Source organism: Mesocricetus auratus, unplaced genomic scaffold, assembly GCF_017639785.1.
Source record: "Mesocricetus auratus isolate SY011 unplaced genomic scaffold, BCM_Maur_2.0 Super-Scaffold_100009, whole genome shotgun sequence".
Lineage (NCBI taxonomy): Eukaryota > Metazoa > Chordata > Mammalia > Rodentia > Cricetidae > Mesocricetus > Mesocricetus auratus.
Genome location: NW_024429193.1, coordinates 65656380 through 65682654, shown reverse-complemented (window position 1 = coordinate 65682654; position 26275 = coordinate 65656380). Strand labels below are relative to the sequence as shown.

Genomic DNA, 26275 nt, shown 5'->3' with positions numbered 1-26275 from the left:
GCTGCCGGGGGCTTCCGTGGGCTCGGCCTCGCCCACCTCAGGAGGAAAAGCAGGGGAAGCCCCGGCGCCCGGCGGCCGTCAGCGGTGGAGGACAGAGGACACGGCAGTCCCGTCACCGCGCCCGTCCAGCCCCGGGCCGAGGGGTTCCACCCTGCCGGGCGCGCGCGTCTACCGGCCAGGGGCCTCGCGGCGGCCTCCAGCGCCCAGCCCCGGGGAATGCGGCGGCCCCCGGCCCCTGGCGCCACTCGGTGTCTCGGCTGGGCTTCCTTGCTCGTCTGCTCCGCGGCCTCGACGCTCCCAGGTCCCCCGATGGCGGCGAAGTGGTTCAAGGAGTTCCCGCTGACCCTGAAGACCGCGTCGGAGCGCGCCAGGCCCGGGGGCGCCGGTACCAAGCCGCGCAAGAACTCGGAGACGGGCGGCGCGGCGCCCGCCCCGGGCAAGGGCCGGAAGAACTCCGCGGCAGAGCTGGGGGGCAGCAGGGCAGGCAGCGGTCCCCCTAAGGACAGCCGGCTGTCCCGGGACAGTTTGCAGGGTCTGATCCAGGCCGCGGCCGGCAAGGGTCGTAAGAACTCCAGGGTCACCGCCACCGCCACCGCTGCCACCACTGAGGAGGAGCCCCACCGGGGCGCGGTGGCCAAGAGCGCGGGCTGCAGCACCTACATCAGCAGGCTCATCAAGGTGGACACGCAGGAGAAGAATGGTAAGAGCGGCTACCCGGGAGGCGGCGGCAGCAGCAGCAGCTCCAGCAGCTCCTCTTCCTCTGCCTCCTCTTCACCGTCCTCCCTGGGCCCCGAGCTGGACAAGGCCAAGATAATGAAGCAACAAGACACGGTAAGAATCCAGCCTCTCTACCCACCTCTCAGTGCGCGCGGAGGGGATAGGGGAGCACACGGGAGCCTGCTGAACCCCAGCACCCGCTATACGTAAGATAAATTGAAGATGTTTTCTAAGGTCCTCCCCTGAGTCCATTCTGACTCCCAATTTAAAAATCATTAGACTCATTTTCTCCTGGAAATATCCTTGCCCAGGCTTTGAGAGCTTGGCTGCAATGTTTGTTGTGTCTGGGTTGTTCAAGTTCCGTGGTTTAGAAGAGCAGAGAAGGGAAGGGAAAGAAATTGGCCCTTTTGTGGGTGTGGTGTAATTTGGTTGTTTTCAAGTTTGTCATCAAGGGGTCTACCAAAGCTGGACTACTGTATGGCTTACACTTCTTGAGCATACAGAGCAACAGTAGCCTGTGAATTGTGAAGTGTGGATTTCCCATCCCCCAAGCCTCTCAGAGTTCCAGCGTCACCCAGATGACAGGTCTGCCATTCATTCTGTGGATATTTGCTGTGCTATAGAATAATGGCCATAGGCGGAGGTGGGGGGGGCGGGAGGGGGCACAGTCCATAACAAGGAAATGCCCTTAAGGAAATTGCACATCAGGAGAGAAGAAGGTGTTTCCTGCGTCTTGGTCAGCAGAGGGCTTCTGGGTGCTATCCAGTGTGGGGAAGGTAAGGGGAGGGGTGGACCTGGGAGATTGCTCTCCATCCTTGCAGGGTAGAGCCAGGCTTTCTGCCCTGTGAGAAATGGAGAGAAGAGCTCCCACCCTGATTTTAGGTTTCAGCCCAAGCAACCCCTTCCTGGTGAGGGGCTTTGATTCTCTCTTAGCTTTCAACAAGCTGCCTACCTAGACTGCCAGAAACTTGTGCCACATGTGAGGTGGCACATACCGGGTGCCTCTGTTCACTGCTCCATTTGAGAGTTTACAGAGAAGTTTAGTGTTCCTGTCCTGTGCCAGGCACTGAGCAGAGCCACGGAAAGATGGGTGTGGAAGCGTCCACATACATCTGGGTGCCTCACTTCTGGCAAGGACCAAGCGTCAGTCACATCCGTCTTCCTTGCTGTTCTAACTTACAGCGTGTGAATCAGGTGCCAGGGAGAGCGGCAATCCCAGTTCCCTGTCGTGGATGTCACTTCTGGGTGGTTGACACTTCTTAGGCTGTCGTCTCCAAAGCGTGAGATCCTTCCAGTCAGTTCCATTCTCTTCACTCCTCCCTTGAAGTCTTTCCTCGTGTTCCTGTAAAACTTCATGAATTTTCTAGAGAGCGTTCTGTCAGAGACTATGCAGCAGGGCTCTGTCTTCCTCCCTGAGAAGGGTTCTCACCCCTGGCAGTGAGACCCATGCTGTGTACAGAGCTTCACCATGCATACTGTGGTTTCTGAATGTTAGATGCTCTTCGGCACAAATACTGTCAAAATTCTGTTTTGTAGCTGCTGAATCGCTATCCCTGTGAATTATGGAACCCAAAACGTCTGCAGTATTGTTTGGTGCTAATCTGAGAAGCCTGTCTCTTTGGGACTTGTAAAAATTCCATGAGGCCAGGAAGCAGGTCTTGGATTCATTTTGACCCAACTCAGTGCCGTGTGGTGACTGGTTCACTGGAACTGCGTTGCTTAGCTGAAAGGAGACTCAGGGATGTCACTGTGTGGTAGAACCATTCTTTTTTGGTGCACTGAAGCCACAGACGCCCTCCACTTCCCACTGCCAACCCCGCCACCTTCTAACCCACAAACAAGAGTTTAGGTGAATTGTCACAAATCAAGTGCAAAAAAGAAAGTTTGTCTGACAGAGCTGCATGACCAAGTACAAAAGCTTCCAGAGCAAATGAGAGGTTTTGATCCCTTGGATTTCAGTCATTGTTTTGATGCTGTTGCCATTTTCATATCTGGGAATCCTTAGCAACTGTCATTTCTTACTGGACAGGTCATCATTTTAGAAGACTATGCTGACCCATATGACGCCAAACGGACCAAAGGTCAAAGGGATGCAGAGAGAGTGGGTGAAAATGACGGCTACATGGAGCCCTACGATGCCCAGCAAATGATAACAGGTTTGTGACTGGGTTCTGCTCAATGGAGACAGAAATACCATCCTCGTTTTAGTGTTAGAGAATGGCAATCCCAGCACTTGAGAGGCAGAAACAGGAGGATCTCTGTGAGTTCAAGGCCAGCCTGGTCTACATAGTGAATACCAGAACTGTCAGGGCTATGTAGAGAGACCCTGTCTCAAAAACAAAACAACAATAAAAAACAAAACAACAAAAAACCACCTAGAGAAATAGAGATAGATAGATGATAGGTAGGTAGGTAGGTAGGTGGGTGGGTGGGTGAGTAGGTGGGTGGATGGATGTTTGGGGAAGAGAGTAATTTAAGCAGATCCTGCTGACTGGAAGAAACTTTCTGAATGTCTCTTATTATCCTTCAGAGTTTTAAGAATTTGAAGAGTTTTGTTTTTAAGTTTTCTAATTTTGTGCAAGATAGCATTTGAGAATCTGTTCAATACATAGTCTTCACCTTCTAAAACATTACATTTTATTTGGGTGTACTCCAGCCACAGAGTAAGGATGAACGTCAGAAGACAACTCGTGTGGGGCAGTTTTCTCCTCCACCTTGTGGGTCCCAGGGATCAAACTTGGGTTGTCACATCAGGCTTAATGCTGGTACCCTTGCCCCAAGCTGTGTCACTGGCCTCAGTTTTTAAGATCGCTGATGCACATATCTCACCCACACTCAAAAGCATTGGCATCCATAATGGGGGTCACAAGTCAGTACAGATATATAGTTAAGGAATTCAATCTGTAAATATTTGCAGATGTAATATAATTTTTTTGCATTGTGGTAGAAGATTTATCTCAAGTTCTTCAACATTGAAACAAAACAATTAATTGCTGGGAAATAATTAATTAATCACTGTCAGCCATTCCAGGCAAATCACATAAAACTAAACTAGTCTTCTTGCTTTTCAAATCCAAGCCATTCCAGTCAGTGGGCTAAGCAAACTCTTGTGAGTGTTGGTGCCAAACCTTTCCCTTTTAATCAGTTCTCATAAGTTGGTGTAAGCAGTACTCAAACTAGTTATTCAGATTTATAGGGGGGGTTTAAAGTAAACACCCACAACACACTGAGTGCTGACTCAAGTGTCCTGCTCACACACAATGTTAAACACACTGAAAAGCTATCCAGCTCAGGCTGGGTGAGCCTGTCCCTGCAGAGGAGAGCAGAGAGGTAACTGTCACACCCTGGAAAGCCAAGACAGGCAAGAACCAGCGAGCTACAGGAAAGCTGGGCTCTGTTTCCTGCTTCCCTGCTCGCAGAGATAAGGTACCACTCTGGGGAGGGTGTGCCCTGGCCAGGCTGTGACCCTGTAGGTCACTGGACTGCGGCCCCTAATGAAATCTGTGAATGAAAGGAAGTGAAAACGAAATTAGTCACTTTTACAAAATATCAGTGGTTAAGGAGTAAGGGAAAGGATTGACTTTTACATATAACCAAGGAAAAGTGCTTTATTTCCTTTTTATTCTTTTCCTTTTTATTTATTTTTAGAATTTCATACGTAAGTACAATGCGTTATGGTCACACCCACCCCTCCCCTCCAGCTCCTCCTGTGTCCCCACCCCCCTCTCAAATGCATGACATCTTCTATAACATATATAATAGATGACAAATATGCATAACTACACAAATATGATACGTGTAAAGCCAATTAGCGTTTGCCACATGCACACGGGTGTAGGGCTGACCATTGGGGCAAGGACATCCTACCAGGGGCTTGTCGCTACTGGAACTGGCTCTCCCTCTCTCAGCAGCCATGAATTTCCTGTAGCTTCTCATCGTGTGGGGTTGGGGGTGATTGTGCCCCCCCTCCCCCACGCGTGCTGCTGTTCGCTAGTGCGGTCTTGAGCAGGCAGCCACAGCTGCTGAGAGCTGGAGTGTGCAGCTGCTCTGCGGGTCCAGAAGGCGTTGTTACAGCCTGACCCTCCTGGTCCCCGGGCTCTTACCGTCTTCCCTCCCCTTCTTCCACAGTGTTCCGGAGCCAGGCTGTAGCGGTTGTTACAGACGCCCCTTGGGGGGGTGGGTATTCCCCGTCACTTATTCTGTGTGTTTTGACCAGGTGTGGTTCTCTGTGGTAACCTCCGCTGGCTGCAAAAATGTGGCTTCTTTATCAGGCTGGTAGTGACTCACACCTTTAATCCCAGCTCTCGGAGGTGGAAGGAGTTCGCCGCCCCTCTCCCCCGCCCCAGAAAAGAAAAGTAGCTTTTTTGGAGGGAGTAAGAAGTGCACCAATCAAGCAACCCCGGAGTGCGGCTGCCTCTCTAATACCCCCTGCCACCCCGATGCTGGGGACTGAACCAGAATTTTGAACCTCTGCAACTGAACTGTATCCCCAGCCCCATTTTCTTTGTTTAATCACAAAAGCTCTCTAGAGGGACTAACCGTTTCCCTGTTGTCACTGGGTAAAAACAAGCTTAGAGGAGCGCGGTCAGCTTGCATGACTTTATCTATTTGGTGGGTGGTCAGGCGCTTGCCACAGTTCTGTGGAAGTCAGAAGGCAACCAATAGGCGTTAGTCCTCTCCTTCTATCATGTAGGTGTTAGGGCACAGTGTGAGGAACATTGGCGGTTCCATGGCAGGCGAGGGTGACCTAGGCAGAGGGACAAACATGCCAGGCAGAGAAGTTTTATTAGAAAAGGAAGGGGGAGGGGAGAAAAGACATAAAGAGCACTGAGACACAGAGGCAGAGAGAGGGCAGAAGAGAAGAGGCAGATAAGAAAAGCCCCGTCTGCCCCAGAGGAACTGCCCGAAAGAGCGGGAAATGGAGAGCAGCAAAAGAGCAAGAAAGAAAGAGAGCGTAAACGGGCAGAGGTCTTTCTTCTAAGGGGGTCCTTGCACCTGGGCTGACCAGGGCACTGCCTGAGTGCATTCTGCCAGGTGACAGGGGCAGGCCAGCATAGTGCTCGAATCCTTACAGTAGATTCTGGGAATTGAATTCAGGTCAATTGAGAGCATTCGCCTTTTCCTGCCAAGTCATTGAGACACACACATACTCTTTTTTTTCCAAGTGTGTTTTTGTTTTTGTTTTAAGAGACAAAGTCTGCTTACTATAGTTTTTTAAACGTGTTTGTTTGTTTGTTTTTCAAGACAGGGTTTCTCTGTGTGACCCTGGCTGACCTGGAACTTGCTCTGTAGATCAGGCTGGCCTGCAACTCAGAGATCTGCCTGCCACTTCCTCCCAAGTGCTAGGATTAAAGGCGTGCGCCACCTAAGTAACCCAGGCTAGACTTTTGCATCTGACTCCCAAATCCTGGGATTACAGGCATGGGCCACTCTGCCTGCTGTTTTGGTTCTTACTGGGTTTTGCTCATTTGTGTGTTCTGAGAAAGGGTCTTGCTATGTATCGATGTTGTCCTTGAACTCCCTGCCCTCCGCTTCCTCAGCCTCCCAGATGCTGACATTACAGTCTCTCACCTGGCGTCACAAGATTTTCTCAGAATAGATGAAGACTTTGATTTGAGATCTGCCACTCCAAAATGAGTGCTCTGTCCCCAGTGCCACATGGCCCTGAAAACATCCTTAAAATAATATCTGCAAAGGCATTGCAGACTTCACCAGGCTAGGTGGTCTCTCTGCTCAGATTCATGTTATATGCCAAAGTCAAAATTGAGCTTGGGCTAGTGCCATGTACCCCAACTCAAGAGTCTAAAGCGGGAGGGTATTGAATCCAAGGCCAGCCTTGGCTATGCATGGAGTCCTCATTCCCTACCTATATACCAAAGAAGCTTGAAATGGCCAATATGAGAAAAATATAATAAACTGTGTGTGATAACACACGCCTTTAATCCCAGCACTTGAGAGGCAGAGCCACACTGAGAGAAGGCCAACCTGAGTCAGGGCCACAATGAGACCCTATCTCAAAAAAAAAAAGAGAATAATATAAGAGTATTTAGGGCTGGCTGATGGTGGGGTACACCTTTAATCCCAGTGCTCAGGAGGCAGAGGCAGACAAATCCCTGTGAGTTCGAGGCCAGCCTGGCCTACAGAGTGAGTTCCAGTACAGCCAAGGCTATACAGGGAAACCCTGTCTCAAAAAAATAAATAAATAAATAAAATACTTTATTGTTTAATAGTTGAGTATTTATTAAGTTCTTTGCTTTAAACAGTATGGATATATATAAAATTAGTTATGCAATGGTAAGTTAGTTCAAATTTATTAATAATGTAAATTACTAATGTTCAACAAAGTATGGTAGTACAGGCCTATAATGCCAGCACTCAGCCTTCAAATGATCAGTGTTAAAGATCACCCTGTATTACATTTGGAGTTCTGGCCCAGACAGTGAGACCCTGTCTCAAAAGAAATATAAAAAATTTAAATTACTAATTTTTAAATAAATGATCTAAGAACAGAATGATTTCCTCATAACAAAAGTCTTTGTGTTAGTTTAGCTTAATGTTTCTTCTTTTAAAATACATACCATATATACTATATGCATTCATCACAAAGACAGGGTCTCACCATGTAGCCCAGGCTGCCTTGGAGCTCACTCTGTAGACCAGGCTGGCCTCGAACTCACAGAGATCCAGCTGTCTCTGCCTCTGCCTCCCAGTGCTGGCATTAAAGGCGTGCACCACCACCACCTGCCTTTCTCTTGAAAACTTTTACCTTGTAAAATGTAAGAATTTAGAAATAAATTCTCCTGGGATTTATCTAAAGGATTGCTAATAAAAAATACATGACTGGGTACAGGAAGTATGGTTAGCATAAGCCTGTCAATTTTCTGCTAAATTATAGGAGTATTTTCCCTGAGCAACTGAAACACATATCCGTATCCTATGTAATTTAGCAATGTGACTTTTAGCCACAAAATTGAAAGTTTCACACTAGGCGGGTCTTTAGGAGTTTTTCAGACAACTGTCAATTAGCAAGAAGAGTCTTCCCACAGGAGGCATTACATTGCAATTGCCAAGAGCTCTGAGGTGCCAAACTTGCCAAATAACCTTACTAAATGCTCCAATACCAGTGTAAAGTCAGGAACCACTAGACAGCCAAGGAAACCTAGGTCCAGAGGAATGAAACAACTTGTCCAAATCACTCAGCTGAAAAGGGAATTACCAGGGCATCCCACAGCCTGCGGCTTTGACTGTTGAACTCCTGTCAAAGATTGTTTTTAAATTTTTGTTTTGCCTCCAAGTGGTTTTATCAGTTTGTTTAAATAGTCAGGTCTGAAGGACAATCCCCAAAAACTATTGTAGAAAAAAATCCACATGAATTCTTGTTTTTTTCTTAGTTCTGGAACTTGAGCCCAGGGCCTCACTCTGGCCCAGAAGTCTTCTGCGATTGAACTGCACCTCTGCTGAGTCTTTAATCTGTCTATCCTAGGTAAATTTCAGGCTTTGTTGGTGTACCCTGAGTGAGCTGATAGAAAATGCTCACTCAGATTAGAAACTGGAGAAGACCCTAGTAAGGAGCTGTGCAGCAGCCCCGCTCTGACTCCAAGAGGAAACTAGAGCCTCATGGGGTGTGCATTTAGTGATTTTGGAAACTTTAAAAGGATTGGGGAGAAAGATATGTTATTTAGAATTATAATTACAATTTTATGTGTGTGTCTGGAAAGATGGCTCAGTGATTTAGAGCACTTACTGCTCTTCTAGAGGACCTAGGTTTCCTTCCCAGCTCCCACTCACAACTGTCTGTAGCTCATTTCAGAGGTGCTGACACCCTCTTCCAGCCTCCGGAGGCACTGCACATGCATGGTGCACAGACATATGTGCAGGCAAAACGCTCATACACATAAAAAGAAATAAATCTAATTTCTAATGAAAAAATTATAGGAAATCTTTTACACAAAGATACATAAAAAGTAAGGCGTGGCAGAGAAGCATGGGCTGCCCTCAGTGGCCTAACACCCATCAGTGTGCATGGAGGCTTCTATGATGTACCCATGATGTACATAGTTTGCTGCTGACAGAGAACCAACCCTATTTTTTAAGAGAATCCTAGATAATATAGTGTGATAATAGCAGTTAAATTTGTTGCTAGGTGTGGTAGTGCATTCCTATAATCCCAGTCTCTGGGAAGCTGAGACAGGAGGATCACTGCAAGTTAGAAGTCAGCCTAGGCCACAGAGTGAAACCCTGTAAAATCAAAATTGCTAATGGCTAATTAAGAGAGACACTGGCCTTCTGCTGTATATTGGATGTGGATGACTTAGTTACATGCCATGAGAACTGAGGGTTGAAAGGGAAATTTTCCAGTCCCTGTTAGGCTTTTTAGACTTTGTACGTGTCAGTTGCATTTTCACTGGTGTGGGGCAGCCCTGGATCTCAGAGAGGCTGCAAGTGAGTGTTTATCTGCTGCCCAACCACTGCACCCCGTTGTCTGCCACAGCAAATGCTCTCTATCGGCAGCCAGGGTGTAGCTTCCTCTTGCCATTTCCTCCTTCTCAGGCTCATTTCCTCTTGGAGCCAGCTCTGCACGTCAGGGGCTATTCTCCCTGCAGGAAGGGTCGGCTTGTAGCCCTGTGATTGTTTCTGTTTCTATGGCGCCTCAGGTTGGGGACAGCCAGGTGTTGGAATAGACTGGAAGGTTAATGCCCTGGAAGGGGGAGGTGTCTAGGCCCTTTTCCGCCTAATTAAACCTTGTTTCAAAAGATGTTTTTACCAACATCTCCATTCCTGGGCCATGCAAGGAAGAAGCATTTTCAGCTGTGTGCTTTCCAGTTGGCCCCTAGTCCCTTTCATATGGAGGGAACAGGAGGACACCACTGCAAAGACATACTGCACACAGGAGTAATAACTCAAGATGCCAATCACTGTATCTCATTTGAAATGCAAGTCTATTGAAATTTTCTTGTGAGCAGAACTTTCACCCTAAGGATGAAGTCAGGACCTCTACCTAAGATGCACTCAGGACCTCTGACTAAGATGCACTCAGGACCTCTGACTAAGATGCACTCAGGACCTCTACCTAAGATGCACTCAGGACCTCTACCTAAGATGCACTCAGGACCTCTACCTAAGATGCACTCAGGACCTCTACCTAAGATGCACTCAGGACCTCTACCTAAGATGCACTCAGGACCTCTACCTAAGATGCACTCAGGACCTCTACCTAAGATGCACTCAGGACCTCTACCTAAGATGCACTCAGGACCTCTACCTAAGATGCACTCAGGACCTCTACCTAAGATGCACTCAGGACCTCTACCTAAGATGCACTCAGGACCTCTACCTAAGATGGAGCCAGGAACTCTACCTAAGATACACTCAGGACCTCTACCTAAGATGCACTCAGGACCTCTACCTAAGATGCACTCAGGACCTCTACCTAAGATGCACTCAGGACCTCTACCTAAGATGCACTCAGGACCTCTACCTAAGATGCACTCAGGACCTCTACCTAAGATGCACTCAGGACCTCTACCTAAGATGCACTCAGGACCTCTACCTAAGATGGAGCCAGGAACTCTACCTAAGATACACTCAGAACCTCTACCTAAGATGCACTCAGAACCTCTACCTAAGATGCACTCAGGACCTCTACCTAAGATGCAGCCAGGACCTCTTACTTAAGATGCACTCAGGACCTCTACCTAAGATGCACTCAGGACCTCTACCTAAGATGCACTCAGAACCTCTACCTAAGATGCACTCAGGACCTCTACCTAAGATGGAGCCAGGACCTCTGACTAAGATACACTCAGAACCTCTACCTAAGATGCACTCAGGACCTCTACCTAAGATGGTCTCAGTCTTCCTCTTTGGGTTCATACAGCTCATTTGGGGCAGAGTTGAAGCCAGGATCTTTTTCCCCCTTTATTTTTATTCTGTGTGTGTGAGTGCTTGTCTGCGTGCATGTATGTACCCCATGTGTGTATCCTAAGAGTCCAGAAGAAGGTGTTAGAAACTGGAGTTACAAAAGACATGAGTCACCGTATGGGCACTGGGAACTGAACCTGGGTCTTCTGTGAGAGTAATAAGTGCTCTTAACCACCGGGATCTCTCTCCAGTCCTGAAGCCAGGATCTTGGGGAACACTATCTAAACTGAGCATAAATAAGTTCTGATTAGAAACCTAAAAATTCTAAATCCCTTGGTTCCTTTGTGTGTTGTGCTTCCTTTTGCTTGGTTCTTGAGAAAAGATCTTTTTATTTCTTTTAAATGCCAGCCTTATCTCAACTGAGCCAAGACAAGCGTATGTTTTTGTTTCTTGTCTCTTTCTTTCTTTCTTTCTTTCTTTCTTTCTTTCTTTCTTTCTTTCTTTCTTTCTTTCTTTTTTTTTTGGTTTTTATGAGACAGGGTTTCTCTGTATTGTTTTGGAGGCTATCGGTCCAGCCCGGCCTCAAATTCACAGAGATCCATCTGTCTCTGCCTCCCGAGTGCTGGGATTAAAGGCATGAGCCACCACCACCCGGCGTTTCTTGTTTTTCATAGCTACATCTAGAACAGACAACGAAGAAAAAGCTGTGGGGTTGAAGTCAAGAGGCTAAGGCAAAGACACAGCCCTGGCCTCTGCAGCTGGGCCCCTGAGGTGAGCAGGTGACAGTCCTGCCGGCTATACTCACAGCACCATGCTGTGGTGTGTCCTTCTGCTTGGGGATGAGGCCAGGCGAGATTAGCCCCAAGGAGTCAGAGGGAGTGGGTAAGAGATACCCTCAAGTTTAGCTGCTCATTAGAATATCCTAATAGTTTGTACCATCTGACTCACAGACAGCATCCACCAGGGAAGTCAGTACTGTGAAGGTGAGGACAGACTAAATAAGTGTATATTGCAGTTTGCTCAGGTAATTCCAGTGAGCATAGACTAAATAAGTGTATATTGCAGTTTGCTCAGGTAATTCCAGTGAGCACAGACTAAATAAGTGTATATTGCAGTTTGCTCAGGTAATTCCAGTGAGCATAGACTAAATAAGTGTATATTGCAGTTTGCTCAGGTAATTCCAGTGAGCATAGACTAAATAAGTGTATATTGCAGTTTGCTCAGGTAATTCCACTGAGCATAGACTTGCACCGCATTAGAGGCACAGAGGTGGTTGCTGACAGGGTCTTGAATTCCACAGATCCAAAACCTCACCCTAGAAATAAAGTCACCACACACCACACACATACATACACCCCGCATAGCACTCCCACCCACCCCACACACATACACACATGCTACACACACATACATAAACAGGCATACCACCTGCATACCACATGCACTATATATGTGCCTATATATACACACACACATATATGTGTGTGTATATGTATACATATATATATACATATACATACATATACATACATGTATACATACATGTCTCCCTTGCCGGTCTAGCCTCTGCTCCTGAGTACTGAGACTAAAGGCATGCATCACTGTGCCTGGCTAAAGTTTGTCCTATTTTATTTAGTGGTGTTCTTTGAATAACTCTCTGCATCTGTTGTCCTTTCTTTGTTATAGAACTCTTCTTGAGTCAGTGACTCTCCAAGGAACATCATTTTGTCTGCTTGTTTTGATTTGCATGAAGTCCTTCCAGGCTCATCCCCACAGCACAGCAATCTTCTGAAACGTTTCTGCCTGCCTCAATGTTCCTTCTCACCCTTCCTTGCTCCTGCCAGCCATCCTTACTTAGAATTCCTTGTCTAGAATTCTGCCTTGGGCCCTCTGTCCTTTCAAATGGCTGCCCTTTCTCTAGCAGTTGCTTTTATTCTCACGGTACCAACAGCTATCCATGGCAACAATCTCCTTGACATACAGGATCCACATTGTTCTATGCCTGGACATCCCATCCATCCATCCCATCCACCCATCCATCCATCCCATCCATCCCATCTATCCATCCATCCATCCCATCCATCCATCCCATCCATCCATCCATCCCATCCACCCATCCCATCCATCCCATCCATCCCATCCATCCCATCCACCCATCCATCCATCCCATCCATCCCATCCATCCATCCCATCCATCCATCAATCCCATCCACCCATCCCATCCATCCCATCCATCCATCCATCCCATCCATCCATCCCATCCATCCATCCATCCCATCCACCCATCCCATCCATCCATCCCATCCCATCCATCCATCCCATCCATCCATCCATCCCATCCACCCATCCCATCCATCCATCCCATCCATCCCATCCATCCATCCCATCCATCCCATCCATCCATCCATCCATCCATCCAATCCATCCATTCATCCCATCCATCCATCCATCCCATCCATGCATCCCATCCATCCCATCCATCCATCCCATCCATCCCATCCATCCCATCCATCCATCCCATCCATCCCATCCATCCATCCAATCCATCCATCCCATCCATCCATCCCATCCATCCCATCCATCCATCCCATCCATCCCATCCATCCATCCCATCCATCCATCCCATCCATCCATCCCATCCATCCCATCCATCCCATCCATCCCATCCATCCATCCAATCCATCCATCCCATCCATCCCATCCATCCATCCCATCCATCCATCCATCCCATCCATCCATCCATCCCATCCATCCCATCCCATCCATCCCATCCATCCATCCATCCCATCCATCCCATCCATCCCATCCATCCATCCCATCCATCCCATCCATCCATCCCATCCATCCCATCCATCCATCCCATCCATCCATCCCATCCATCCCATCCCATCCCATCCCATCCCATCCATCCCATCATTATATAGCTGTGTGTCCTGCCAACTTAAGTAAGGTGTGGTGGTCCCTGCCCTAGCCATCTCTACCCAGTTGGAAACATGTATGTAAAAAACTAAGTACACAGTAGTAGAAGTGCAAGGTAAGAAAGGACCAGGACACCCATGGCATCTCGTGAGCTCTGAGGGCCAGCAGAGGACCAGGTAGGCAGGAGAGGCCTTTCCACAGAGGAGATGCTGAGTAGAGTTCAATGGACAAAAAGACCACAGATGCTAATAGATATAAGTGTAATATGTTGGAATCTCCAGTGATTCCATTTGGTTAGAGCTATCTGGTAAGGCCCTAGGCCCAGGCTGGTCAGTCACCAGACACTGCTGATCCGTCCTATGGTGGCTAGCTGTTTAACTGTTAATTGGCTTATATCGGAAGGTTATCTGTTCACTACTATGCATCAGTTCAGGCCAGATATTTCTCGATTCCTCCATACTATACACTGCTGTTAGAGTTGCAATATAGTGACTCTCAGAGATAATTGTTAGTGACTGTTTTTAAGATTTTTAAATAGCCAGGCATGATGGCACATGCCCTTAATCCCAGCACTTAGGAGGCAGAGGCATGCAGATCTCTGTGAATTCAAGGCTAGCCTGGTCTACAGAGCGAGTTCCAGGACAGCCATGGTTGTTACACAGAAAAACCTTGTCTCAAAAAAAAAAAAAAGGCAAGAGATCTGTAAATGGTTTTTCACTGTGCACACACAGCACAACCCAAACTTCTTGTTCTTGGTTTTAAAAGAAATCCCACTTCCAGATGAATTACAAAGAGCTATGATCCTAACCCTTGGTAGACTGAAACAGAAGCGTCCTGGAGTTCAAAGCCATCTTTCTCTACATCCCAATCTCAGGCCAGCCTGGCTGACACGACACCCTGTCATAGACAGCAGCAAGGATGGGCCTGGAGATACAGCTCCGTGATTAAGAACACTTACTGCTTTGGCAGAGGATTGGAATCTGGCTCCTGGAACCAGTGGCTGTTGGTTCAGGATTGTCTATAATTGGAGCTCCAGGGGCTCTGGCACCACCCTCTGGTTTCTGCAGAAGCACACTCATAATTTAAAAAAAATAAGTCCTGGCATTTTTCATTTAAAAAAAAATGGCAGAGCTGGAGCGATGACTCAGCGGATAAGAACACTGGCTTTTCTTCCAGAGGTCCTGAGTTCAACTCCCAGGAACCACACAGCAGCCCACGATTCAATACCCTCTTCTGGTGTGCAGGCATGTATGCAGACAAGGCACTTGTATGCATAAATAAGTAAACCTTTTTTTAAAAAGCATGACAACAACAACAAAAAAAAAACCATGACAACAAAACTAACAGAAACCCCACAGTTGCTTCTCTGGGCTTTTCCCCTCTCCATCTAAGACCTCCCAAATGCCTTCCTTTCCTCTGGACGTTTGCCTTTAAAACTTTCCTCTCCCTCTCCGCTCCCCAGATGGCAAGGCACCCCTGTGTTTCCCACCTCCGTATCTTCATTCATGCAGCTTCCTCCACTGGAAATGACCTTCTCCATCAGAGTCAGCCATCTTCCATTTTTCTTCCATTTGGAGTCCGTCCAAATGTGTGTCAACGAGTAAGGCTTCTAGCGCCCAGCTTCCTGCTTTCCACCCCGGGCCCTGCCATGTCCTGGTCTGGGCCACTTCCTTAAGCTCTTTGTGCTTCAGTTCTCGTTAATGTGGGGACACAGTGTGTCTGTGAGCATCACTGAGAACAGTGCTTGCTACCCAGGGTATGTTGTAGAGCGGGTATTTTGTTTTCTACCCTAACACCGTTTGTTTGGATTTGTCCTTCAGAGTACTTCGTGGATGTGTCTGGCTCCCACTGCCCTGAGTGTCTGTGTCTTAAGAACGCAGATGGAAGCTGGGCCTGGTGGCGCACTTCTTTAATCCCAGCACTAGGGAGGCGAGGCAGGTGGATCTCTGTGAGTTCCAGGACAGTCAGGGCTACACAGAGAAACTCTGTTTCAAAACAAGCATAAAGCTGACTAAGGCAAATGGCTTTCCTGGTGTATTGTGAGCCATGCTTTCAATGCCATAAACAGCTGGTTTTCCTTGAAATGCTTTACTCTGGGCTTCCTAACAAGAAGTATTCTAAGAACTGAAGGTAAACTTTACTCAAAGCAGACACTAGGGCACGGAAGTGAGGCTGCTACCCAGAGGTCACTTCTTCCACTATCCTGACAGGGAACCTGGAGCCTCCTGAATTTAGGTGTCAGCCCTCCTCATAGGCTCAGCTCATCTGGCCATGCCCAGAGGCGTTTCTTCTTAAGCCTGTCTTTTTAGATTTGACTCTCAGCTGCTGTGCAGACTGTCTGGGGACACTGTGATATTTCAGTTCCCGGGCATGTTGTACAGAAACCCTGGTGCCCTCCTCTTGCTTCTGCAAGATGGCCGCACAGCTGTCAGCTCAGACCAGAACAGTTTTAGAGCATTCTACTGACTCAGCCGAGGATAACTGGGTTACTCGTGGGTTACCCACTGGCCTCCTCAAACCAACCTGTCCATGTCCATTGAGGTGCTCTGTGTGACCTGTGTGCCTGATTTTCAGAAATCAGACGTCGTGGTTCCAAAGACCCTCTGGTGAAGGCCCTCCAGCTGCTTGATGGCCCATGTGATCCAGGGGAGAGCATGAAGGTGGAGGCCCCAGCCAAGAGACGCAGCTCCAAGGACCTCTTGGGGAAGCCGCCGCAACTCTATGACACCCCCTACGAGCCCTCAGAGGGTGGCCAACGAGGGGCAGAGGTGAAGGCACGGCCAGCAGACAGCAGGCTGCCAGAGGAGGATGACAGGCCCGCCGCTGAGTATGAGCAGCCCTGGGAATGGAAGAGGGAGCAGATCGCACGAGCCCTGTCAGGTGAGGGTACGGCACCTGCCACGCAAGGCCTTCACTCCTGACACTTCTTTTTTTTTTTTTTTTTTTTGGTTTTTCGAGACAGGGTTTCTCTGTGGCTTTGGAGGCTGTCCTGGAACTCCCTTGGTAGTCCAGGCTGGTCTCGAACTCACAGAGATCCACCTGCCTCTGCCTCCCAGAGTGAGTTCCAGGACAGCCTCCAAAACAATACAGAGAAACCCTGTCTCGAAAAACAAAAAAAAAAACAAAACAAAAAGAAAACTTCAGAGCTGACACACGGTGATGGCACAGGCTCACTGGGCTTTCAGAACATGGGTATAACCCTTCAGTACATGTGTGTCTTGAATAGTGGTCAAATGGGGGTGGTGAACATATCCATCACCTAGCGTGAGTTCACACTGCAGAAGCCCTCAGAAATCCAGAACAGAGTCATGGGTGCCTGCTGATAAGGCAGGGGAGGGGAAGGGAGAGGCTGGTCACCCATGTCCAGCTCCAGAGGAGCCTCAGCTCTGATGACCCACTGCAGAGGGTACTGAGAGGGTGCACGTTTCGCAATCGCCAGGTGACTTTAAACGCTGCATCAAGGCATTGTCTTTGTGTCCTCGCTACAAGCCTTTTGCTTTTATTACATCATTGGTTTGTTGTGTTTTTGTATGCGGGATGAGTGCAACGTGGTAGACCGTAACGTGGTAGACCAGAAGACAACCTGTGGGAGATGGTTCTCTCCTTCCATCATGTAGGCTCCAGGCATTGAACCCACGTTGTCAGGCTTGGTGGTAGGCACCTTTACCCCCTGAGGCATCTTGCCATCCCACAAGTCCCTTTTTTGTTTTTGTTTTTTGTTTTTGATAGAGAAGAGATTCTGGCTGTGGATGAGGTACAGATTATGCCCGTATTCCCAGGACATGGAAGACAGGAAAACCAGGAGTTCCAGGCTAGTCTGGGCTATACAATACTCTGTGTGAACAAAACCACCACCAGGGTGAAAAGTGTGCCCTTAAAGCTACTTGTTTCCCTTTTCTTTCTGTCCTGTGGTGTGGGGTTGCCCCGAGGGCTGTTGGAAAAGCCTCCTTGATCATTTTAGGTTGATTTCCCTCCCATTAACAAAGTTATCAAATTGCAAACAGCTTTCCCAGTTCTTGGCCTCACTTATTCTTCAAGCCTGTGAAATGCTCACTGTGAATACAAGGCCTAGGTAAGACAGATTAATGGGCCAGCTGCAAACTGGAGTGAAAACTGGATTGTTTTTGTTGTCATTTGGTTTTCTTCTTGTCTCCGTTTCCTTAGTTAGAGTGTTCCTTTAAAAATATATTCCGGCCGGGCGGTGGTGGTGCACGCCTTTAATCCCAGCACTTGGGAGGCAGAGGTAGGTGGATCTCTGTGAGTTTGAGGTCAGCCTGGTCTACAGAGCGAGTTCCAGGACAGCCTCCAAAGCCACAAAGAAACACTATCTCAAAAAAAATATATACATATATATATATATATTCTGAAGTAAAACCTAGATTGAAAGTAGAGTCACACCTTCAAATGTAGACCTTTTGTTGCAGGAGCCAGGGAAATTTTCTCCTATAATTAGTCCAGGTTGGCTTCAAACTCCTGGGCTCAGCATCTCAAGTGGCTGGGATACCACCATGCCTTGCTCATGTGAGGATTTTTAAGTAATTTAAGGGAACGTTGATAAGCTTTAAAACAAAAGAAGAAGAATGGAGTGAGGTGGGGTTGGAGAGATGCTCAGTGGTTAAGAGCACTTACCGCTCTTACAGAGGACCTGGGTTCAGTTCCCAGCACCTACACGGAGAGGTAACTGATGATGCTCTCAAGACGTAATTTTTCCATTTGGCTTTCACAGAATTTGTTTTTCCTTTGATTTAGACTTTTCAAGGCGTCTTTACCCCTTAAGAGTAAGTCCAATTAGAAGTGGAACCAGCATGCTGGTTGGTGGATGACTGCATTCCCAGCACTGCCTACACAGCTGCAGGAGGATGGCCAATTCTAGGCCACCCTAGGCTACATTAGAGCTCATCTAAAAAGAAAAACAAAATACAGCAAAGCCTGCATGGGGTGCCTCTGTGCTGTCTGTCCTCTGCCTCGCCTAGGCCTCTCAGCAGCTCCAAGGTGGCGCTTCATGATTTTGCTGTTTCTGAGTGTTTTTCTTTTTGCTTTATTATTTCATAGTGAAATTTGCCACTGGTTTTATAGAAAGAGATAGACTCACTAAATGTATGCTTAAGTCTTTTGAAAACAGTCGTCCTCTGAGAATTTCATAGTGTGTTTGATCAAATTCTTTACTGTCCAACTACCTCCCCTTAGCTCTCACAACCCTCCTCACCCACAACTTCTCTCCGAAAAGAAAAGGATGGGGGAGCCACTAAAAACGTGGAGTCCAATTTGTGTTGGCTGACTGCTCCTGAGTGACGCGGTGCCTGTTCTGGAGTGCGGTGGAAGAAAACTGGCCTCCTAGCGGCTACCGTTTGGGAAGCGCTTCTCGGCCAGGGGTGGGACTCTGTGCCCTCCTCCTGCTGGGACTGCGTCTGGCTTGGGTTTGTGCTAGTCTGTGTAAGCTGGCGCAGTCCCTGTGAGTTCGTGTGTGTCTGGCCTGTTGCGCCTGCAGCATGTGTGTCATTAAAGTCATCTACCACGCGTGGGCCTTACAGTTTTTCTGGCCCTCTTCTTCGCAGACCCCTGAGCCTTGAGGATAGATAGGGTGGAAACAGATGGCGCATTCAGGGCAGAGTGCTTTAGAGTCACACTCGAAATGTATGTTTAATCTGTGTTGTGTTTTTTTTTAAGTTCCTGTTAGCATCTTTAGAATAAAGTCCATACTGAAACGTGAGTCTCTTCCAAAACTGTTTTATACTGATGAGTTACCTCAAGGAAAGTGATCACATGGGGACACTTAGCAATGTAGTCAGATGTCCACAACAGCAGGAGCACAGCTGTCTGGGGTCACTGCTGCACATCGGAGCTCACCGTCAAGGCTTCCCTGGGCTAAGGCAGGCAGGAGGCTTTTCCCTTCGAGGGTTACGTGTCTGGCCTCCGTGGTCTCTAGTGTTAAGTGGCATCTTCCTTCCAGTCCAGTTTGAGGGATACGATCGACCTCCCAGCAAAGAGGAGACAGGGAGACCGCACCACTGGCAGAAGACACTGAAGCCGACCCTGTCAGACCATAGTGACCGAGAGAAGGTGGACCCGGGCCTGGCCCTGGAAAAGCAGCCGTGAGTCTCCTCAGTGACTTTGTCACAGCCTTGTGTGGGGTGCCCTAAGCCCATTCAGGGCAATCGCTTTTGTCTACGAATTCTTGCCTGGTGGAGGTTCTAAGCACAGTGCATTTGTTCAGGATGGAAGGGACTATATCCCAAGAAGTTTGCCAAGCCTCCTTCCGTACAGAGGGGAGGCCTGCTTTACTTTTGGATGATTGTTGAGCATTTTGTCCACACATGTGCTAGAAGAGGGCATTGAATACCCTGAAACTGGAGTTGTGGGTGGTAAGGAGTAATGTAAATGTGGGGAACTGAACCCAGGTTCTCTGCAAGAGCAGCAAGTGCTCTTAACCACCAGAGGGGAATGTTTCAAAGGACACCACCCTTGGCTGTGTATGATTGAATGGCTTTGTGACCGAGACCACTGGGATCTGCATTGGGTCTGCCCTGCGTATGAAGCAGGATCCACAGAGTGTTGAGCGTCTCCAGAGGTCCTTGCAAACCTCGCTTTAGTGGAGGGGTCTGTAAGTGATGCACACAGTGGGTTTAGTCCAGTCTGGATTTGTACTATGACACTGTTTTTTTCCTCTATCCCTGTTCAGTTGGTATCATGGCACCATCACCCGAGCTGAGGCTGAGAACCGACTGCAGCCCTGCAAAGAGGCTGGTTACCTGGTCCGAAACAGTGAGTCAGGCACCAGCAGGTACTCCATTGCACTGAAGTAAGTGTCTTCACCCCTTGGGTGTCCTTGTCTGAAAGCTAGGCTGTGCTGTAAAGTCTTTCCTCCCTGAGGGTAGATGGGCAGTCAAACAGGTATTGTCGGAAGGTGGATCACAGGGCACGTGTCACCAGAAAACAATGGACAGCAGATGGTGAAACATTGTGATCAGAATTGTACTAGATTAAAAAAAGATCCTGGCGTCTATTATAATCGTGGTGATCCTGTTTTCGTTGTCATGGAACATTAGTCGCAACCTTCCATTATCAGATCTAAGGCCTCTTAGAAGAAAAATAATTCCTGATTTAAAAAAAAAAGTGAAGCCGGGCGGTGGTGGCTCACGCCTTTACTCCCAGCACTCAGGAGGCAGAGGCAGGCGGATCTCTGAGTTTGAGCTCAGCCTGGTCTACAGAGTGAGTACCAGGACAGCCAGGCCTACATGGAGAAACCCTGTCTCAAAAAACAGAAAACAAAAATTTCAGGACTGGAGAAATGACTCAGTTGTTAAGAGCACTGGCTGCTCTTCCAGAGAACCTGGGTTCAGTTCCCAGCAACCACAAGGTAGTGCACAGATGTCTGTAACTCTAATTCCCAGGAACCTAATGCCCTCTCTGGCCTCGGTAGGCACCAGGCACACACCTGGTGCAGAGACATATATGAAGGCAATACCCTGGTAACACACAGAACATATAGTGTCTAGGGCTGGGGCTGAGGTGCAGTGGCAGAGTTCTTGTCTAGCACACAAGTCCTAAGTTTGTCCAACAGCACAGAAAAAAATTAAGTCAATAAAAATTAAAAAGACAGTGCAGTTCAATTTCTTCCATGGCTTTTTTTTTTTAAGACTTTGAAAATTAGTTGGGCAGTGGTGAAGCAGAAGCAGGCAGATCTCTGTGAGTTCAAGACCAGCCTGGTCTACAAGAGCTAGTTTCAGGACAGCCTCCAACCCTGTCTCGAAAAAAAAAAACAAAAAACAAACAAAAGATTTTGAAAGTTTTTATGTTATTTGCCTTCATGTCTGTGTACCGTGTGCATGCAGTACCCATGGAGGCCAGAAGGGAGCATCAGATCCCCTGGAACTAGAGTTACAGATGGTTGTGAGCCTCCATGTGGGTGCTGGGAACTGAACTCAGGCCCTCTGCAAGAGCAGTAAGTGCTGTTAACCACTGAGCCATACTGACACACACACACACACACACACACACACACACACACACACACACACACCAATCCTTTTCTTTCTTTTTCTTTTCTTTTTTCTTTTTAGACAGGGTCTCTCTATGTAGTCCTGGCTGTCCTGGAACGATTTGCAGACCAGACTGATCTCAAACTCACTGAGGTCCTCCTGCCTCTAACTCCTGAGTACTGGGACTAAATGCCTGGCACTCCTCTACTCTTTTGAGACAGGTCTCACTAGAACCTAGTGATCCCCTGCCTCTGCACACCCAGGGAGAGAATTCCAGGCATGCGCCAACACTCAGATCTAGTCATTTTTCTTTTACTCCCTAGTATGAGGGACCTTAATGAATATCGAGTCCTTGATTGTCACCATGCCAGCTGCACCTGACGATACTAGTCCCTTCTGGTGAAGAAGGAAGTGCTGAGTTGTTCCTCGCTGTCTAATTGTGCGCAGACGCTCACTTCTGCCTGGTGGGCTTGGCAGGCCATGTCCCATGGAAATTCTCAGTGAATTCAGTGGCACCGCATTGGAGGGTCATTGTCAAGAGCCCTCACTGCACTTCCTTCCTGAGGAAGCTGAGCCCCTGGGGCTGAAACAATCAGAGTGGAAGGGAAGGGCGGGGGGAGGGGCACAAGAGCAGCGTGGCTCAGAAAATGGGATAGACCACATAGACAATACCAGGAACAGCCACGGTGATCCTGAAAGCCGTGTCTGGGGCCAAGTCTTTGCGCCTTCAGCGCCAGCTGTCATTGTGAGCAACCAGGGCTGCTCTTTCCTCCTAGGGGCAAGGGCCAATGGACAGTTATTGTTGTTATTATTATTAATGTGTTCCTTTGGGGAAAATAAAGGAGGAGAAACTTCACCATATCTGTTCAGCAGTGGGGAGGGGGCTGAATAGGAACTCTACAGCAGCAGACGTGGGCTTATTCGCCCGTCTTACAATTTGGGCAGTGGAAGGGGCTTTTTCCTTCCAGTCCTGACTACTGTGTGTAATAACGATAAACAAGTTGAAGTGTTATGCATTTAGAAACTTGCAGACACTCCCTCAGCTTGTTGGATGCTTTTCTCTGTGTGTAGGACAATTGCAGGACGGGGAAGAGGACCCGTCACCTGTTGTGAATCTGGCTGGGATGCTTTCCAGTGGGGATGGACGCTCTGCTCACTCATTCATGGCTTCTTGTTTTTCTCCTCCAGGACTAGTCAAGGGTGTGTCCACATCATAGTGGCTCAGACAAAAGACAACAAATACACCCTGAATCAGACGAGCGCAGTGTTTGACAGCATCCCGGAAGTGGTACACTATTATTCCAGTGCAAAGCTGCCTTTCAAAGGGGCAGAGCACATGACCCTGCTCTACCCCGTGCACAAGCTTCACTAAAGTTTAGCCAGCGAGAGCCCAGGCACCCCCCAGCGCATTGGCACCCACCCAGCACCACGTGGCCAGGTCTCTGCTGCTGCGGCCTGGGAGTTGGCGCCGAGAAGTCAAGCCGTCTTTGGTCTTAAGTCCAGGACACTGAGTCTGATCCGTTCTTTCTCTTCCTGCCAAGTAGCTATACTGTAAGAAAGTTTCGCTTGCCTGTTGCCTTCTCCCCTGGAGTAGGAGGTCTGTTTGGGGTAGATCTAGAGTTCAGGAGCACTAACTTGTCCCTCGGTGCTGTTCTCTGGAGTGCCTGGCCTCTGAACAACAGAAAACCCCTCAGCCTCTCCTAGGGCCGCATGGACTGGAAGATTCTTCAGTGTGAGCCTCTCACGGGGAAGTGGATGGACAGTGGGAAACGGGAACAATGGACAGGAAAACTGTCTTTCTCCATGTCCTGATGCAGCTGTGGCCTTCACACACATTCACAAGAGGATTGTTTGGCTGGTCGACCTTCCTAAGGACAGTGTTTGCTTTCTCGCTGTCTCTGGACGCTATCATTTCTCAGCAAATCAATAATACAAGCAAAAAGGGTGGAGGACCCCAGATCAAAGTGTTACCAATACAATCCAGTAGTGACATCTTTTGTGAAATTCTGATTGTTTTTAAGTGCGCTCCAAGGACTTGGTTTCTGATTTTTAAAAAAACTCTACAGAGCTCAACAACTGATTTGTTATTGGATGATCATGTAATTCAGGCATCTTTTGTTTTCTGTTTGTGCATTAGTTACATGGAATCATCTTTAAGTTTCTTTCTAAAATTAGATTTGCTCTATATTTTTAGTAAATTTTTACAACAAAATTGAATTCAGTTGTATGAACCAAGTCACTGGTCTGGGAAGATCCCCCTTTATGTGCAGAACAAACTGATTTGTGCCTACAGAAACATTTTGAAAGGACTGAAGTCGTCTCTACTGCTCTCTAAGATACCATGTCATTGCATTTTTATCCTTGTGATGTCTCTATTGTGGAAAATCCCACAGGAGTGGTGTGCCTTGAGCAGACATTGTGGGGAATGGGCTGGGCCAGAACTGGACGAACATTCCTTGCTCAGGTTTGTAACCTGGGCCTCAAGACTGTTCCTAAGGAAATGCGCTGACCACCCTCGGTGGAAAGTGAACGTTTGTAGCTTCTTTCAGATGCACAAAAAAATATTAACCTGGTCGGACTTCTTAGGAAACACAGCTGTGTACTTAGCGCCCATCACTGGACTGCGAAACAGGAAGATGCTTGCTCCTGTTTCCCTGAGGATGTCAGCAAAACGGTTGTGTGATTTTCTTTCTGCTTTAGAAAGTTGAAGGGGCTTTTTTCCAGTGGAGGGCAGCAATCTTCACAAAGGCTGTTCTCACGGCAGTGAGGTTGCATGTAGTGCGGTCTGTTCATTTTACAGTTTTCAGTAGCCAGATTTCCAATTCCACCCAGCAAATGCTTATTACCATTATTATCTTGTGTATGCGCATTGTTCACTGCGCTAAACCTATTTTTAGCTCATCTTTCTAGCCACAAAGACTTTTTTTTTTTTTTTTTTTGCTTAGCTTTTCTTACTCTTCAAAGGAAATCAAGCTGTTGTCTTTGGTGAATGGTAAGAACATTTAAAAATGTTTCTGTGTGTGAAAGGGTTTGGGTCCACACCCAGCGACTCTGATGAATGCAGGCCTGATGCATGGGTGTCTGGGCTCTCCCTCCGTATTTGTTTTCTGTGTTTGGAAGTGGCAGAGACAGAGTTCATATATAGTCCAGTCTTCACAGTAGGGAGAGGAGCTATAAGACACAAGAATATTGCAGGTTAGTGGAAGGCCAGTAGGGGAGGCGGTTAAAGCTGCTTTTTTCTTCCTAGGTTGTGACACAAGCTGACAGAAGCCAGGGAGCTCACAGCTGGGAGGTGTTCTAAAAGCAGCTGGGTCTAGCAGGATGTCCTCACCTCCCAAGAGCTGGGCCAGTTGCTCTGGAGCTTGGGCTTGTCCTCGCTTTTTCTCCTGATAAAGTATTTCCCTGTTAGCTTCATTCCTTTGAGTTGATTGTGTCTCCCAGAAATGTTTTTCTAGAAAGATTGTCTTTTTGGTAAACCCTCAGGATGCCTTGAAGTAAACACCCGTGGGGCTGTCCACTTTTCCCCCTTTAGAAAAATGTCCTTGTAACAACTGCTCTGTTCCAGGGCATTGACTTAGAGAGGGGCCCCTGAGAACAGGGAGTCCCACGGAACCCAGCTAGATTCCCAGGAGGTGGAGGCAAGATTGAACCTAGCCTGAGGAAGGGAAATGGCATTTCTGTTTCCTGTGGCACCGCAGTGGTTTCCAGCAGGATATATCCCCCATTCCCCATCCCCCCATCCCTCCCCCACCCCTGTCTGCATGTTTAAGTAGGAATCAGCAGAGGCCAGGAGGATGCTGAAGAGGCAGAGTGGGGAGGCTCTTGAATTTGAGGTTATTCCTGGGCTACACCTTAGGGCTGGAGAAATGACTCAGTGAGACGCTTTCCTTGTTCAGTTCCCAGCACACACATGCTGCCCAGCTCCAGGGATCCGATGCCCTCTTTTGGCCTCTGAGGGCACCAAGCAAAACACTCATGGACATAAACTCTTTTTAAAACTTGAAAACTAAGCCGGGCATTGGTGGCGCACACCTTTAATCCCAGCACTTGGGAGGCAGAAGCAGGTGGATCTCTGTGAGTTCGAGGCCAGCCTGGTCTACAAGAGCTAGTTCCAGGACAGCCTCCAAAGCCACAGAGAAACTCTGTCTCGAAAAACCAAAAAAAAAAAAAAAAAAACAACTTGAAAACTAGGAATAAAATGACGGGGGGGGTTTAGTGTGTTAGTGTGTGTTCACAAAGGCAAGAGATGCTAAGCGTCCTTCCACCATTGGGGTGCTTGAATTGGCGGCTGTAAGAGCACCCTCCTTTACTCCGGCCGTTTAAAGTCTGCTCCTGCTGTGCTGGAGGTCAGTGACTGGCTTCTGCCACAGCAGAGAACCCATCCTCAAGACAGGGCCTGCTGTAATAGTCCTTGTGCATTATTTGGGTTGTTTACTGGTGTTAGCATTCAGTGACCAGCCCTTGTTGTTGGCTAGATCGGAGGAGCAACTGTGAGACCTTCTTTAGCTGCTTGTTAAATGAGTCTGTCTCCTTTGTTAAAATGTCCTTTCAGTTACAAGCTAACGCCTTCTTTTTCCCAGCGTCTGTTCTAGATTTCATTCCTCTGGTGCATGCTTTTGATACTTAGGATTTCACTGGGCCCTTCCTTGGACCCCACATCCGTCGTTCATCTTTCTATCTTCTATAGCCAGCACCAGTTTGACCTTTCACCCCCTTAGAACTGCTCTTCTTTATTCTCACTGCCCCTTCTTACACCCCACTACCGACCTGCTGTTGAGCCTTCCTTCCAAGTTAGCCTC

The 26275-nt window shown here is 47.9% G+C and overlaps 1 protein-coding gene across 1 annotated transcript; it reads left to right on the top strand.

The window, feature by feature from the left end:
- Positions 1-24890, top strand: She (Src homology 2 domain containing E). Its single transcript, XM_005080195.4, has 6 exons — positions 1-831; positions 2747-2873; positions 16072-16377; positions 19448-19589; positions 20177-20296; positions 22665-24890. Exons 1-6 carry the CDS (start codon positions 217-219, stop codon positions 22846-22848), a joined length of 1494 nt encoding a protein of 497 aa, XP_005080252.1. The 5' UTR covers positions 1-216; the 3' UTR covers positions 22849-24890.
- Positions 24891-26275: the final 1385 nt, after the last annotated feature.

Coding starts and splice junctions, on each gene's coding strand:
- She (XM_005080195.4), top strand. CDS start 217: ATGCGGCGGCCCCCGGCCCCTGGCGCCACTCGGTGTCTCGGCTGGGCT. Junction 832..2,746: donor TAATGAAGCAACAAGACACG/GTAAGAATCCAG, acceptor CTTACTGGACAG/GTCATCATTTTAGAAGACTA. Junction 16,378..19,447: donor GATCGCACGAGCCCTGTCAG/GTGAGGGTACGG, acceptor TCTTCCTTCCAG/TCCAGTTTGAGGGATACGAT.